General features: G+C 49.8%; 5 protein-coding genes across 5 annotated transcripts; 4 read left to right on the top strand and 1 right to left on the bottom strand.

Annotated features, from left to right (window-relative positions):
* Window position 1: 1 nt before the first annotated feature.
* Window positions 2-609, top strand: KY384_003935 (uncharacterized protein; the record flags this gene model as incomplete). Its single annotated transcript, XM_044812444.1, has 2 exons — window positions 2-520; window positions 568-609. The coding sequence occupies 2 exons, from the start codon at window positions 2-4 to the stop codon at window positions 607-609; spliced, it is 561 nt and encodes a 186-aa protein (XP_044671577.1).
* Window positions 610-1,597: 988 nt separating this feature from the next.
* Window positions 1,598-2,560, top strand: KY384_003936 (uncharacterized protein; the record flags this gene model as incomplete). Its single annotated transcript, XM_044812445.1, has 1 exon — window positions 1,598-2,560. One exon carries the CDS (start codon window positions 1,598-1,600, stop codon window positions 2,558-2,560), a length of 963 nt encoding a protein of 320 aa, XP_044671578.1.
* A 4,817-nt stretch (window positions 2,561-7,377) lies between these two features.
* Window positions 7,378-8,990, bottom strand: KY384_003937 (uncharacterized protein; the record flags this gene model as incomplete). The annotated part of the gene is made up of 3 exons (XM_044812446.1): window positions 7,378-8,435; window positions 8,579-8,857; window positions 8,939-8,990. 3 exons carry the CDS (start codon window positions 8,988-8,990, stop codon window positions 7,378-7,380), a joined length of 1,389 nt encoding a protein of 462 aa, XP_044671579.1.
* A 3,160-nt stretch (window positions 8,991-12,150) lies between these two features.
* On the top strand, window positions 12,151-14,159 carry ARB1 (ABC transporter ATP-binding protein arb1; the record flags this gene model as incomplete). Its single annotated transcript, XM_044812447.1, has 3 exons — window positions 12,151-12,792; window positions 12,839-13,980; window positions 14,033-14,159. The coding sequence occupies 3 exons, from the start codon at window positions 12,151-12,153 to the stop codon at window positions 14,157-14,159; spliced, it is 1,911 nt and encodes a 636-aa protein (XP_044671580.1).
* Window positions 14,160-14,904: 745 nt separating this feature from the next.
* KY384_003939 (uncharacterized protein) lies at window positions 14,905-16,359 on the top strand (the record flags this gene model as incomplete). The annotated part of the gene is made up of 1 exon (XM_044812448.1): window positions 14,905-16,359. The coding sequence occupies one exon, from the start codon at window positions 14,905-14,907 to the stop codon at window positions 16,357-16,359; it is 1,455 nt and encodes a 484-aa protein (XP_044671581.1).
* Window positions 16,360-16,616: the final 257 nt, after the last annotated feature.

The raw sequence follows: 16,616 nt of genomic DNA on the forward strand, positions 1-16,616 counted from the left end.
CATGCGCAACAACGGCGGATCCAAATACATCAGCTTTGAGCGTAACCCCGAGTTCGGCGCTGTAATTGCATCCTTGGCGGATTTGGCAGGCCTGAGTGATCTGGTTAAAGTGGTGATAGGTCCGAGTGCTGATTCCATCAAACGACTGCATGCCGATGGGTCTCTGGAGTACGTCGATATGATGTTTCTGGACCATTACAAGCCAGCTTATACGAGCGATCTGAAATTGTGCGAGTCGCTAAGAATCGTACGACCTGGAACACTTCTCGCGGCGGACAATGTCATCACGCCCGGAAACCCCCCATACCTCAAGTACGTTCGTAGCAGCGTCGAAGAGAAGCGGAAGATGTGTGAAGACGGTGCACCCAGCCAAGATGACAAGGCCAACTTTGGAGACAAACACAAAGACCAGTACAAGAACCGAGTCGATGAAGAGCATCTCGAGTCCGAAGCTCGTGGAAATCCAAATCTTGTGTATGAAAGCTGGCTAGTGAATAGCTTCGAGCCTAATGGGGTACCTGTGAGTAGATGCTGTCACTTACAGCTGATCTGAACTAATGACGAAAGGATGGTGTCGAATTCACAAAATGTTTAAGACAGGAGTCTTGATTTGTGTCATATCGACACTTACAGTGATGTTCGGTGCACCCACCCGGACAAGGAAGAGCAAGCCGCTTTCATATACAATTGCGATACCGGAAGGCTGCATAGAAAGCCATTCCAACGACGGCACCACAGCGCAGCAAGATCAATCTTCAGGCCGATCAATCTCGCCAAACTTGATTGTATCCGTCGTGGAGGCCTGGTTGTGTCTCTGGAGAGCGTCCAACTGTTCAATGCTTCGCCATCCTGTCAGGTCCCCCTCCGCCATCCCGTTCTGGGTCTTTTGATGCATCAAGGAGTCGATTTGCTTTCGGAAATGCGACTCAGATGCAGGAGTGATTCCAGAATAAGGGCCCCCATGACATTCGGGGAGGGCAGTCCCCTCACTGTACATATCGCAGGGGTAGTGTCATCGGGTAGCGGCATGAGCTCCCAAGTAAAGCCGACAGCCCCAGTACCCATCCAACGAGTACTACCTCTACATTGCTGACATGTTGACCTGCTTACAATGTGATGCTGCTGTGTTCTCCTGTGCAAAACGAAAACTCAATTCTCGCCAAGAAAATTTCCCGATTTGGACTAGCACAATACAACAGTACGGAAATATAATTCTAGGCGCTCCATTCATGCCTCCTCGATCCTCCTTCACGTCTACCTTACCACGAGGACAGCATCAAACGACTCCAACGGCTTGCACCAGAGTCGTTTCATCTACATTATGCGCTCACAACGGCTCTTGTGGGGCCGCTTTGCCATGCGCCATCCCCGCAAATTGCTGTCTCGCATACCGGCTCATCGAAAACCTTCACTCGCTCTGCCTTGAAGTCTCCTGCGCTTTGTCCGCCATCATCAGCTCCCCTCCCAGTGGCGCGAAAATGGAAGTAACACGAGGAGCCTTCATTTCGCCGTCACTATGTCTTTCGCAAAGGCCCTCCCCAGAAGCGCAAGCATTCTGGTCTTTCATCACTTGTAGTAGCCTCCATATTTGCAGACCATGCGGTTGTCGAAAGCGAGCTTCTGGCACGTGGACATTGACAAGTGTCTGAACGTCTTTGTACCTCAAAACTTTGTACACTGCTTGCCTCGGCCCATTGCTCATTTTTTGGGCTATAGGGAGACTCCGCAAAAGGAACTGGGTAATTTGCTCATTGCATTTTGGGCATGTGTGGGCGCCTTCGTCGATGTGGTTCTCATTGAGAGCGTCTTTATGATACCACAGATCAGACATGAGAAGCCTCCGCTGTTGATTGCCAGCTTCGTATGCCAAATCCTTCCATTTCTCCCAACATATCTTAACGAACAACAGGGAGCAGCAGCCATACTCCAATATAATACCATCTCCTCTCCTCTAGCTCAACCCCGCAATGCAATACTCGGCGAACTTCTTGCCACCATCACCGGCATCGGCATCACAAAAGTGTTCCTTTTATCTCCTAAGTTCGAAGAGCTACGATGGCTGGCAGGTGGGCTCTCTGTTGGGGCTGCCTCCGCCATCATGACCGTCACAAAGACCATATATCCACCAGCAGGGGCTACAGCGCTTTTGGCGGCTGTGGACCCGACGGTACAAAGGCTTGGGTGGTTTCTCCTGCCGCTTGCTATGCTGTCTACAGCCCTCACGCTCGTTACGAGTCTGTTGATCAACAACATACAGAGGACCTATCCGACATACTGGTGGACGCCCATGGAAGTCATACATGGGAAGAGGGGTACAGATATACAAGCGATCGCAAAGGAGGCGCCATCCTCAAGCGGTGAGGCGTCATTGGAGAAGGAGCGTTGGCCAAGTCATTCGGAGTCGTTGGACTTGCAGACGATACAGATCACGCCGGAACGGATCGTTATACCCGACGATATGATGTTGACTCTAGAAGAGACGGACATGCTAGGGATACTGAAGAACAGGCTGGCTCAGCAACGAGCCGGAAGTGAGACTGAAGGGCAAAGTTCTGTCTGAATAGTAGAATCCACGAAGACCGTGTTTCACCAAAAGTACTCAAGAAGTCGCAGATTCGGTACCAAAGTGGCTTCTCCAATCTTTCTCTCATCCCTGGCCTATGCGACTGCCTTTACCGTCACGCAGAAGCTTGCGACTGACTCCTCCGCTTGAAGCCAGTGCAAGTTCTATCACCAAAGCTGCACAATCCCAACGCGAGGCAAGCTCTCAGTCAGGTCATGATCTATCTAACCAGCCACGTCCGTCACTCATCCAACATGGCCTCAGCGCCCCATTACCCATCATCCTCTTTCTCACTTGTCATTCCTAAAGTTCCCCTCCCATCACCACCCGTGCACCCACGCCCGTCTTAACACCCCTTCACCCTTTCACCACGCCCCTCACCACACCCACTCCCATGGCCCCCTACCTCCACCCCTCTTTCACCCCCTCACTCCTAACCCCCTTACGAAAACCCCATCCCAATACATCCACAAAAGCATGAAAACCCTCGTTCCCCCTATTTCTCCGCACCATCCTCCACCATCCTCCACCACTCTCCCTGACACCTCAGTCATCTCATTCCGCGTCTTGAGCACGAGCTGGGCGTAAAAACACCAGTGGCCCCTTTCTTTGCTCTGGGATCTTCATGATTATTCTTGGCGTGGGGGTTTGATAAATGCTCATACGGTGTGGGAGGGGGTGGGGGTGGGGACATTCTACACGATAGACAGGTCAGAGGAAGTTGGAGGGTTGGAGGTCACTGGCTGTTCTGTTGGGGAAGACGACATGGACGAAGGAGGGAGACGAAGGGAAGGGGTTGGGGAAGGGGGGGGAAAGGGGGGAGGGGGATGGGATGCCTTTCCCTCGCAACACTTACTTACAATTTCGGCGGTGTCGTGGGAGCGGAGGTTCGGGTTGACAGGGTCAAAGCGGGCGCGAGGAGGGGGGAAGGGAGTAGGATTGGATCAGACGGATTTCATGAAGCGCACGAGGTGCGGTAAATGTTCTGAAGGGCATCTCCAAAATGTCTTGAGATCCTCTGTCTACCTGAAGTGAAAATGGTGTTGACTAGCTGATCCGTTTCACCAACCTACCTGCCATTACCGCCCATATATGTCAAGGCCTTAGTTGTTCAACATACAAATACTTCAGGCTTTGATCTTGAGCTTCCAGATGTTTGAGGTGGCGAGGATGATGTACCACGTCGATATTGACAGCAGGGCGGAGAGGAAGAATAGGAGGCTGTATTCGTGTTCGAGGGATTTGAACGAGAGGTGCAGATGTTGGACGAGAGTTATGTTCTATCTGCCCTTTTTTGAATCCTGATCGTGGAGGAGAGGCAGTAGGCCTTCCTGCTGCTGAGTCATCGGTATATCCCGACTGGCATCAGCTGGGTTGGACTACTCTTGCCTCCATGCCGTCTATGAGGACGCGTCAGGCGTCAGCGGATCTTCCTGCCATATGGCCCTTTCTGCTTTCGCTTCCGAAGAAGTACGAAATCATGGGCTCTCGCCTACTTCCCGCTAAATTGTCGATTTATGAACGTTTTCTGGCGAAGGACGATTGGCAGTGTGCTCGGGGGAGGGACATGTCGCGTTAACAAGAGATGTAGGCTCGACGAAGTTACCTATGTCGCGGCAGACTGCAGAATGAAGGCTGGAAGGACGAAACATGGTTCCCATTTAGTAGGCACTGGGTAGAAATGCTCTGGCTTGTGGTGGCGCTGGGCTGGCAAAAGCTTCCAAAAGAATATATGAGCCACTCTTGGCTATTCAAACAAGGCTGGCATCGGCTGTAAGGAGAAAGCGAAATCTATCTAGACTATTCTGAAGGAGAATGGAGAAATGTTGGACATTGAGACCCTTAGCGGCCGCATAGCTATATACTTGGAGAGAAGAAGGTGTTGTCCTGCGAATGTGATGCTCAGTTTTGCATCCCATTTTTTTGATATCTCACGTATACGTCAAGAACCAAATCCAGTAGCCATTCCCGAAAGAAATCATGAAGTCTGAACTGGGATCATCATTGTCTGGGTAACGGTTGTAGTTACCGTTGTGACAGATGCCATCGATCCAGTCGGGTTTGCGCATTCAGACTTGGCTACATCCGCAATCAGCATTGAAATACCCGATGCAAAGGAAGGCGCTACTTACGGATATAAGTCCCCTCACTCTCTGGCCACGACATTCCCCCAACCATCCAGCCAGACACCCACAAAGTTCCCAGGACTAGGTAAACTACCTTGAGTGCCGACCAGACATGTTTGGCTTGTAGTGGCTCCCACCACGTCAACATCGAGAGCATGATCAACGGCAACGCACTGATCCATAGGAAAATTATTTGCCAATAAGTATTGATCTCGTTCTGTGCGAGAACTGTGATTGTCAAGCTGTAATACTGCGACACTGGGAGGAAGACGGCGAGCCAGAATAGGAAGAAGTGGCTGCTAAGTCGTTCCTCTCGTTCGCGGGCGGAAAGCTCTTCAGACTCCTTTGGACCCGGGGTACGGTGTAAAGGTAGGATAGTATCTTGATGGGCTGACGGTCTCTCTATTGGTGCCGGAATACTGTCAGGAGGGTTCGCTTCCTCGAGCACCTCCACGGCTTTCGAATCATTTTCAGAGCTTAGAGGATCATGTTGCCAGATTACTGCTGATCCTACTTCTGAATGGCTGTCAGAGATTAGGTGATTATGTTGCCAGATTACTGATCCTACTTCTGAAGCGCCATCAAGTATATATGATGGGCGTTCATGCTGCGAGGTTGTTGGATCGGAACTTCCGTTTGATGGGCTTGGCCTAGCGTTGTCCATGTGAGCAGACGAGGGTAAAGTATCGCATACGGAACACTGTTGCTCGCTAGATTCGCCCATGTTGTTAGTAGTTGATAGATGCAAAGTGAAATGACGGAGAAGGATGGCATTTATATACCAAATTTGGTTTGAATGTGATGGCTTGTGGTGGCGCCAGCTTGGGAAAGCATCCACAAAACCTAACATCATGAGTCACTCTTGGCAATTCAAATAGGGCGGGCATTTTCTGTGCCCTCAGTGCGTCATGAGCTGGCCTACACGGTGATCTGAAATATGGGAGGCTGCAAAATTAGTCGCCCCAGAAATTCTTGTATGAGGCTCCTCGCCTTGCCATCACGCTCCGTGCTATCTTCCTGAACCTCGACACTATTCTAGGTTGTTCTCGCTTACTCCCTCTCAGCTGTAAATCGCTATGTATGCTGCTTCTCTGGCTTGGCTGCCCTACTCAGAAGTACCCACTGAATCGAACTCGAAGAGTCAACCACGCCTTCAGACAGTCTCACCATCTTCTCGTCCTAATCAGTGCTCGGTAAGACCTCTTGTGCGGTGATCCGAGAGCGCATGTGATGCGTGTGAGGTCCATCTTGTTTTCTTCGATAGTGTCGGCCAATAAGCATGACGAAAACTGGAGCCTGGAGCCAAGCTGCGAAGCCAATTTCGTGATCGAAAAGATCGTCAAGGTCCCATTCCCGCGTCCAACCTAAGAATTGCGGTTTAGCGGTCACCTATACTTGGTGGGCTGCTACGATTGATACTGAGTTTTATCGCGGCCGAGTGACTTGAGCCAACGTTGACACCTTTCGCTTCGGCAGGACTGTCCGGTAGCTCGTGGAGACGACCGTTCGACCATGTAGACATCTCCCCCATTTCGGAAACCTTCATTTCAGGAACCTCTTCGACAGCCGTGTCGCTCTTGCGCCGCTCAAGATAAGGATGACGTGATTCTTTCGTGAGACGCCACCGTAGTTCGCTATACCAACGTGCCAGTACGCCTGATCCATTATCTCGTTGAGTGTAAACCCGTATGGCTGACTTGTATCTCAGCATGATCGTGGAAATAATGAGAACCTGAAGTAAAAATCCCACTGCGGTGATGAGAGGAATTCTTTGTTTCAAATTGTGCTCTAGGATCCTCGAGACCAAGGGCATCTGTGGTAATTGAAGCTCTGTCAGTCCTCCTTGTGTAAAGCAGGAACATCTGTTATTAATACCGATTTCCGTAGCAATAATGATGGCCAATGTATAGACAAAGCACATCGTATCTTTAATGAATATAAATCCAAATTGGATTCTTGTATGATGACCGAATGGAATCAATGTTGAAAGGAAGCTTCCGAACCAGACAGAAAATACCGACAATACACTTATGCTTCGGCATGATAGACCGACTGGCGGCATGCTTAATGCTGAGGCAAGACTAGTCACAGCTGCCGCCATCACGACGAAAAAGGCGATTCCAAAATGAAGAGGCGGCATAAAGCGGCCAAGAGACATTCGAAAGTGTCGTGCCGAGCCAATCCGCCGCTTGTGGACCGCGCCTTTAAGGGTGAAACCAGGATCTATCGATCGACATATGCTGGAGTGTGTTCGACCTGGTTGCCAGAAGTACAGACCTCCGTTTCGTATCCGAAGGTCACGTTGGAGCGCGAGGTCTCCCATAAGATGTAAATTGGTGCTCTGATCAGGCCTAGAACTATCGCACTCCTGCTCAAAGCGTCGCAGGATTCGTGGTATGTTGAGTTGGTTCTGTGAGGCGCCGATGAGAGACGCAATGATTACTGTGGGGATCATCCAGAAATAAAGTTGCATGAAGACAAGCGAATCAATTGCGCTTTCACTTGAAGTTAGGGAAGCCTTAGTGGAGATACTGTTCATTTCGATGGCAATTGCGGCGAAAAAGATCCAAATGCCCATGGTAATTGGCAGCATTTTTGAGGACCGGTCCGCTGTGAGAAGATTACCACTCTGATAAATTTGATCCAAGAATCTTTTGGAGCTTTGTGGACATGTCTATAGCTCGGAGATCACGGCTCTGCAATAACATGAGTCAGAATTTGTGAGAGCGACTGGTTTGATCTGACGTACATCTCTTGTTCCAGCCACCTGCTTGCATTGTCGCTTGTATCCGCCCCCCATTCATCGTAAGAGTTTACAATGAGTGCGCAGGATTTCCAGAAGTCGTCAATATATGAACTTCTATATTGTCTTTCTTGATGACGCCAGAGGTAGTCATTGCTCATCTGCTGCCAATGTACTGCTTGTTGCTGGCAGTTTTCAAGTTTGTGAATTAAGGAGCTGAGGGTTCCAATCGGATCACCGAGCAGGTGTGCAGTCGAAAAGACTTTGCACAACGTACTGAAGGGTGGCTGAGGACATAAAGCAATAAGCTGTAGAAGAGGAAGTTTCCAAATCGCTAAGTGACTTCCTAGGTCATTAATAGGATATTTGGTCCAGCCAACGCCGGCTACAGCTTCGCACGCACTCTTACTCAACCCTTGACCCTGGACAGTGCGCAAAGAAGGTGACTTGGGCTCAAAGAGCCAGGGTCCATCCGGACATTGCTGCCAGTAACTCGTCGTGATATTCCACAGGTGATGAAAGTCAAATTCCGCCGTGTTGCGACACTGAGGTGTGATCTTAGAGCAGTCAAGTTTGTACGTTGAGCAGTCCATTAAATCCCCAGATTCTTCCATGCTTGCTTGTTTTCTCCTTGGTGCAGTGGCTATAATGAAATGCCCGACTGAAAGCAAAATGCAGAGGCCACCAAACACTGCAAGGCACATCATCTTGAACAGCCTGACAGATTTCACATAGACATTTCGCACGTGAGACGACACTTGAGCCAAACGGCTCTCAACACGCTCTTGGGGTGGAGGCGCTGTTACAGGTTCGCCGAAATTAGTGGGCGGAGGTAAAGTGACTTTCTTTTGAAGGTATTCTGAGATGTCTGCCAAGATATCCTCAGCTGTAATGAAGTAGACCCTTGTACTTGAAGCAACACCAGCAACAATGTGGCCACAGAAGTCTCCATTTTCGGCATTCAAAACCCATGATCCGCAGTCTCCAGGCCCTGCGTCGAGCTCTTAAGCAAGTCTCTAAGTCTGTCTCAAGCATTGGACTCGCCTATCTGGCGGTCTAGGACAGCTGAACACCCTCGCTGGAACTTTTGTCCTCCCGGACTCATGAACAGAGATCGATCGGACAGTATCTTTCCAGGTATCGTACCTCTTGATGCGGTGATCACATAGACATTTGTGACTAAGCTGCTGTTGGCAGCAATTTTGTCAGGGTATATTCTCTTCCCACCAGGGGTTGCATAACCATTAGCCACAGCGATGCGTTCAGGGTCAAGCGAGCATAATGCCCAGTCATAGCTTTGGAACTTGTTCTCATGGCTCAATACTCTCTTGGCCCTTGGAGCTCCGGCGTTGTGGATTCTTTGAGGTGGCGTGCCGACCACGACATCGAACATAGAACAATCGACACTAGAAGCCAGCTTCAAATCTACTAAAGTTGTAGGTCAGACCAGCCAGGAATGGGAGCAATTCAATGAAAAATACCTAAATCTTCGAAAGTATGAGCTACCGTCAGGAGGTATGCTTCGCCGTCCAGCAGTATCAGCCCACCTCCTGTGCATCTTTTTGAACCACCTTCAATGGTCACAGCATTAGCTATGGGTACGCTGTGGGTATCTCTTGAACGCGACTCAACGTTGTTACTTTGCACAGCTTCATCGTCAGATCCGCGAGAACCACCAAAAAGGATGAGAGGGTCGGAACAGAATTCGAGCCCAATGCCCCGGTCATCAACCACAATCTCCTCTCTGAACTGCAGAAGATCTTTGGTTGAGCATCATTCAAAGACTTCCCATGCATTGCAAATTCTAAGGCCCAACCCAGTTGGATTGAAGCCCCCTTCCAGAAATCCTCTCTCCGTCGTTCCATCAAATCTGCAACGTTGCCCATGGCTTCAATGAGAGGGCCCCGTGCTGGAGGTCTAGCTTCCCAAGCGCGTCTCTTGCGAGTTCCAAGAAAACCCTTGGACGTTCTCACGTGCACTGCAGAGTTGATCGATTGCATTCGTTCTGGATCCTGCCATTTCGGGTGACCTAGAAAAGTCGCCATGTGGCATCGCTGTAAGGACATAATCGAGGAAATCTACCCTCAATGTCGCGCGGACGCTGAAGGTTGAGGAATGTCGTAAGGAGGAGGAGATAATTCCACAGAAGCAGGCACTCAGCTGTCGCACCACCCGAAAGGCTGTAGAAACGACCAGGTTTTTGGCTCAACCACGATAAGGCTCGCCTATGAGAAAGGTGCCCCCTCCTCCATGCCCGGTTTTCTCAAATAGTTCCTGTTTGGCTGGAGGCCCTTTACCGTGGTTGCGGTGGCCTTAGGCTGATCATGTCAACTTTCAGCCTAGCATTAAGGCAGACGATCAAGGAGAATCTGCCCAGCTGTAGCTGGATGTGACACCCTGGGCCACCTCGCAGGCTTCGCCACCACTATTATTGTTAGCGCCTCGCAAGATGCGCCAGGCGCATGGAGAATTGTGATGCTTTCTACCGAGAGAGATTGGATCGTGCATTTGCTCCTGGGCAGGCTTTGCAAGCATGACTTATCGTTTCTGTTCTTTTTGCCTCAGATTTTAATATTTCGGATCGTGGGTGAGATACAGATGGCGGCACAACCTTCAAGTGCGCCGCCGTCCTTCTTGCTGGCAGGCCGTCTATCAACACTACCAACGTCGGCTGATGATGTTAAATGGCTCATGCTATCACTATGGAAGCCAGAGCTCACCGATGCAAGTTATGCCGCGAGCTCAAGAAGCTTCGAAGCATATGTACAGCATATTTACACCGACTTGTGTCGGATAGCTTGCACAGGCCAGGACCCCATTGCGGCCACGACTCACGAGCAGCTGAATCGCGCTTGCAGACTATTGCGCGCTCCGGAAAGCACGCCTGCGTCTGTGCTGTCTTTCCTTGGATCGCAGATGGCGGAAAAGGAGAGACTGGTCAAGGTCGCAGCTGGGATAATACTGCCGCTAAAATATCAGCGGGATTGGCGGTGTCAGGCCTGGGAAATCGGTGGACTGGACGCTGACGACCCGTTTGAGTGACCTGGCGCGGACTGTTGTAGGTACATCAGCACCCTCACCTATTCATAGCATTCAGACACCCTGTATCATCTGCAGCACACCGGTCGCATTACCCACGAATTTCAATGCATACAGCTTGGAGTTCGTTGCCGGTTTCGAGGTGATGTGGACCAGCAGTCTCGCAGATCACTTGAGACTCGTTGAAATTGATGAAAAGCTCAGACTTTACATCTTCCATCATACCGGCCTTCTGCAACGCCATCTTGTACTGCCAAAGTATGAGTCAGTCCATCCCCTCGATAGTCTAACAGTGGTTCATGATGTACCTACAGCCCAATCATTCCCAGGGGTGTTGTCTTGAAGACATTCGAGTCTCTTTCTCTGCTGCTCCCGAGACGTAATTCCGAGGTCCAAAAATGGTTTGACAAGCTTCAAAAGAAATACAATCTGGATCCCGGGACTGCCAAATGTCCCCACTTTCCGAATGAGCAGCGACATCTCAATCGTTTTAGCCATTGGAGAAGTCGACTAAGAGACCTTAAAGAAGCCTTTGACTGCCGTGAGCCTCCTGGACCGAAATATGTTTGGGGAGATCGTAGCAAACCAGTCCAGTGGTGAACTTTCTGGATTGCAGTTTTTATCCTAATTCTAACCACGGTATTTGGACTGATCCTATCAATCACGAGCATCTTGCAAGTCGCCAAAGCTCATTAACACCACAACCTAGGAGTGTTCGAACTAATTCTGCGCACTATAAAGGCTGATAAGGGACGTTGGATCCGCCTTGCCAAGTTTGAGCTTACACTGGGGCACCTGCCATCCTGAGAAAAGAGTCGCTGGCCATAATCAGTGTTCGTAGCGCCTCATTTGCAAGTTCCCCGGGAATACGTATAGTTGCGCCGAAGCTATGATGGCGCAACTCACAGGTCGCAATGGCGACAACTGTCATAGCGATAACGCGAGCAGATAGTGTAAATACAATTTACCGGGCCAATGCAGTGAGTGATAGAGTATTCGAAAGCGTCTTCGGCCTGATCCGGAAAGACGTGTCGAGATACGCATGAGCCGTTGCTTTTCCAATGAGGTGCAGGGAAATGTGTTCGAATCCATCAATTGATACAGTGGTAGATCGATACAGTCAGATGTCCTCAAGGCGTGATCGTTGAGTGAATTTGAGACCGTCGACTCTGCCTTGCGGGCTAAGGCGAGGATTTGGGGACGTATACCACTGTCATCATTTGCTTTGGTGTTGCCAAGTGAGCATCTAGAACGGTGTTTACATGCAAGATAGTTGTAAGGAAGGTCAATTCATTCCATAGCCATCAATATGTACAAAATACGATCTCAGAGTCTCAAACAACAGGATCTTTTGAAACGGCTCGGAGATCGGCACTAGTGTAATATACTCTCTTATGATACCAAAGTCTTGGCATGGGTGGGTTGAAAAACTTCCTTGTCCAACAATAATCTTTCAAAAAACCATTATCAACCACCTCGAAAGACGAAAGCCTTTTTCGGTCTTTGCCAAAATCTTACGGAAGGCGCTGGTCATCTATCCATCCTACGCAAAGGACGAGAGTGATCTTCTCCGCCGAGGCCCGTCTTAAGGCCCCACATCATCGGCGGTTTAGCCTCCGCCTTTCTTTATCCCAACATTCCTTCCACATTTCCTCGTATCCGACCTTGACGCTATCACAATGGTTTCCGCCTCAAAAGCTGCGCGACAGGCAAAACGAGCCGAAACTGGGACGGAACCTAAGAAAAAGACTCTTGCAGCGAAAACAAAGGCAACTTCAAAGGCTGGGTCATCAGCCTCTTCAGTGAACGGCGATGAGACGCCCCCGTTACTCGAGGGTGATGGTGATGTTCTACCCGACGACGATGTGCCTGCCACAGACGCAAAGAAAATGTCCAAAGTCAGTAAGCTCACAGAACAGATGGACCGACATGGGCTGTCAGACCGTGTCACCACCGGAGTTCTGGCGTCCCTCGCAGCCAGTCGGGATATCAAAATCACATCAACATCGTTAACATTTCATGGAAGAGTACTCATCACAGATACAACGCTAGAGATGAATTATGGCAGAAGATATGGCCTCCTTGGCGAGAACGGGTGCGGAAAGTCCACGTTATTGAAGGCGATTGCCAAGAACGAATACCCAATACCGGAACATATCGACATCTACCTCCTGAATGAAGGTGCGCCGCTGACTGATCTCGGAGCACTTGAATGGGTAGTCCGAGAGGCAGAGCGTGAGATGGAAAGACTAGACAAACAAGCAGAAGATATTTTAGAAAGAAATGGACCTGAGGATCCGGTCTTGATGGATCTCTATGAGGTTCGTCTACCATGCTCGCAGGAGTCTTCCATACTGACGTCTTTAGCGAATGGAAACCATGGATCCCTCCACCTTCCAGACACGAGCCTCCCTCATTCTTACTGGTCTCGGCTTCAACAAAAAGACCATCAATAAGAAGACAAAAGACATGTCTGGTGGCTGGCGTATGCGAGTCGCCCTTGGAAAAGCCCTTTTCGTCCGACCATCCCTGCTGCTTCTTGACGACCCAACGGCACATTTAGATCTCGAAGCTTGCGTGTGGCTAGAAGAATACCTGAAGAAGTGGGATCGCACACTTATACTTGTTTCGCACTCGATGGACTTTTTGAATGGAGTTTGCTCCAATATGATAGACATGCGAAGCAAGCAGCTGATCTATTACGGCGGAAACTACGACTCGTACATCAAGACACGGTCAGAACAGGAAACAAATCAAGGGAAGGCATATGCGAAACAGCAAGAAGAAATCAAGCATATCAAACAATTTATTGCCTCAGCAGGTACCTATGCAAACCTCGTCCGACAAGCCAAATCAAGGCAGAAAATCCTCGACAAGATGGAGGCAGATGGCTTCATTCAGCCAGTTGCTCAAGACCGCATCTTCACCTTCCGCTTCGCAGATGTAGAAAAGCTTCCTCCTCCAGTCCTCTCGCTCGACGACGTTACCTTCTCATACTCTGGTGAAAAGAAAGATAATCTATATGAGAACCTTGACTTTGGTGTCGACATGGACAGCCGGACGGCATTGGTCGGTCCAAATGGTGTTGGCAAATCTACACTCCTTCGCATTTTCACTGGTAAACTCTCACCAACCAGTGGCACTGTTTCACGACATTCACACCTGAAGCTCGGCGTGTACAGTCAGCATTCTGCGGAGCAGCTAGACCTCACCAAGTCGGCCTTAGACTTCGTGCGGGATAAGTACCCCGCTGTGAGCCAAGACTACCAATACTGGCGGCAACAGTTGGGTCGTTATGGTCTGTCAGGAGAGTCTCAAACGGCGCTCATGGGTACGCTTTCCGAAGGACAAAAGAGTAGGATCGTGTTCGCACTGCTCGCGATTGAGAGTCCAAACATGTTGCTTCTGGATGAACCTACCAACGGTCTCGATATTCCTACAATTGACTCGTTAGCTGACGCCATAAATGCATTCAGTGGTGGTGTAGTGGTTGTCTCGCACGACTTCAGGTAAGCTCTGTGCTCGATTGACTTGCCATGATATATACTGACTCATGTGTAGATTGCTGGACAAGATTGCAAAAGAGATTCAAGTGTGTGAGCACAAGTCCATACACAGATGGGAAGGCTCGATAGCGCAATACAAGAACCATCTGCGAAAGAAAATGATGGCTCAGGGTCAGGTATAAGGGAAAAGCTGTGGACGGACTGCGAAAGAGCTATTCGCCGCTGGAGGAGCTTGATTCCAGGATTATGATCAATGATATATGGGAGGACTCTAGAGTTAGGAAGGATCGATAGACAGGACGAAAACAGGCGTTGCTTGAGTGTGCGAAACGCAGCAGTAGAGGTAGATAGACAGTCTTGAATGTCCGACATCTTATTTACCAGAAATATGACCTCCCTTGACTCTCATCCCCTCATTGACACGGAAGTACGCTCAATGCCATTGTTTCCTCTATTATACCAACCAATAGCGATAAGAAAGTTATTCATGACGTAGTCGCACCAGTCGAACACAATATTATACCAGAGACGGGACCTCGGTCACCTCAATCAGGTCACGCAACACCTAGGGAGCTTCTTTACGCAGCGATGGCATTTTCAATCTCAGTATCATTACGGCTCCTTCGTACCTGCTCATTGGCCCTGCTGCCTTAAAATCTTCGTTCCGCGAGTCCTACACCCTCAGTCGACGATATGCTCACAGCATCTTCCCCGCAGTGGCAGCACGCCCTCCAGAATGCTTCTCTTCTTGCCCTTTCATTGTTTTTCCTTCCCCTCTCGACGTTCATCCTCTTTTTCTCCTACATCTTACGACCATTCCTATTCGCTCGTGGCATTGTTGCTAATCCCATCAATGTCTTCAAACTCACGGCCTCACGACAACAAAACGCGTCACGACCTCGGGCTGTCCTGATAACCGGCATCAACATGACGAAGGGTCTCTTCCTTGCCCGTACCTTTCATCTCGCTGGGCACAATGTCATTGGCGCTGATACCTCCCCTTACGCAAACGGCCGCTTCTCCCACTTCATTCAACGCTCCTATATTCTTCCCTCTCCTGATGCCGGCGGAGATGGTGTCGGCTACCTGGCTGCCATCCTACGTATCATACGGCAAGAAAATATCAATCTGTGGGTCTCGTGCTCAGGCGTAAGCAGCGAAGTCCTTGACGGTCAAGCACGGGACACAATCATCCAGAACTTCGATGGCCGGGTCAAATGCGTACAATTGTCCGCTGCGTTGACGGAGATGCTGCATGCAAAAGATACATTTGTGGGGAAGGTACAAGAGCTAGGTCTACCAGCACCAGAGACACATCAGGTTACGAGCAGAGATTCGGTACACAGGCTGCTGAACGCGTCTTCTCCTCGCTCATCACCTGTCTTGAATGGGGACATGGGCAGCTTGAGTAAGAAGAAGCGTAGCAACCACAGCAGGAACAGGAAGTCATACATCCTCAAGCCATCAGATGTCAATGATGCATCGAGGCTTACGTCTGACCTTACTATCCTCCCGCGGAGAACTGTGAGCATGACGTACAATCACCTTGCATCTATCAAGATCTCTACCTCACAGCCATGGGTCTTGCAAGAATTCATACCGGGAAAGAAAGAATACTGCACACACGCTCTCATCATAAGAGGGGAGGTCAAGGTGTTTGTAGCTTGCGAAAGCTCCGACCTCTTGATGCACTACAAGTCCCTGCCTGTCAATAGCGCACTCAACATCGCAATGCGAAAATTTACAGAAGAGTTTGCTCGCAGGCTACAAGAAGAGAGTGGCTCGAATAGCAAAGCTGAGGTCACAGGACACATGAGCTTCGACTTTCTCGTGAAGGAGGAGGCAGACGTCGATGGCGTACGCCATCGTATCTGGCCCATTGAATGCAATCCACGAGCTCACACTGCCGTTGCTCTCTTCAGAGGGAACGAGAAGGAGATGGCAGACGCCTATCTCAGCGCTCTACACCCGCCGTCAACGGAGAGTCTCGAAGATGATGATCGGACACTCGTCAACGGCCATGCCAATCTCGTCACTTCTAATGAGATTCTCAGTGAGGAAGCCGAGGGGAGCTCCACCATCACCCCGAGGCATCAAGACCTCAAGGTTTACTGGATTGGTCACGACATCGTTACGCTTCTTATTATACCCTTCTTCTCCTTAATTTCATTGCGGCTCAGCTTTTCCAACTACGTGAAGGGGCTGGTGGCATTTGTGGACCACGTGCTGTTCTGGCAAGATGGAACGTACGAGGTCTGGGATCCTCTGCCTGCGTGGTGGCTGTATCATGTGTACTGGCCGCTAGAGCTGTTGAGATGCATCCTTTGGAGAGGCAAATGGAGCAGAATCAACGTTAGCACTGGAAAGATGTTTGGATGTTGATATAACATATCTACGACAAGGGATCAACCGACATACATTCCTACACGAGCTTTGCTTCACGGCCGTACGTATTCTAAGTCCCTTCATATCCCAAAGCCTAGCTATCCTAACGTCGGATGATATGCTTTGTACACTTGGAGCGCATTCTCAAGGCACTGCACCAGTCCGAATATCGCAGTCAGGACCAATGCAGCCGCAGCAAGCAGGATGGGAAACCTCTCAAAGCCATTACGCTGATCATACCAATATTGTCGCCA

The sequence above is a fragment of the Bacidia gigantensis genome (assembly GCF_019456465.1).
Source record: "Bacidia gigantensis strain McMullin 20006 chromosome Unknown contig_180, whole genome shotgun sequence".
Taxonomy (NCBI): Eukaryota; Fungi; Ascomycota; class Lecanoromycetes; order Lecanorales; family Ramalinaceae; genus Bacidia; species Bacidia gigantensis.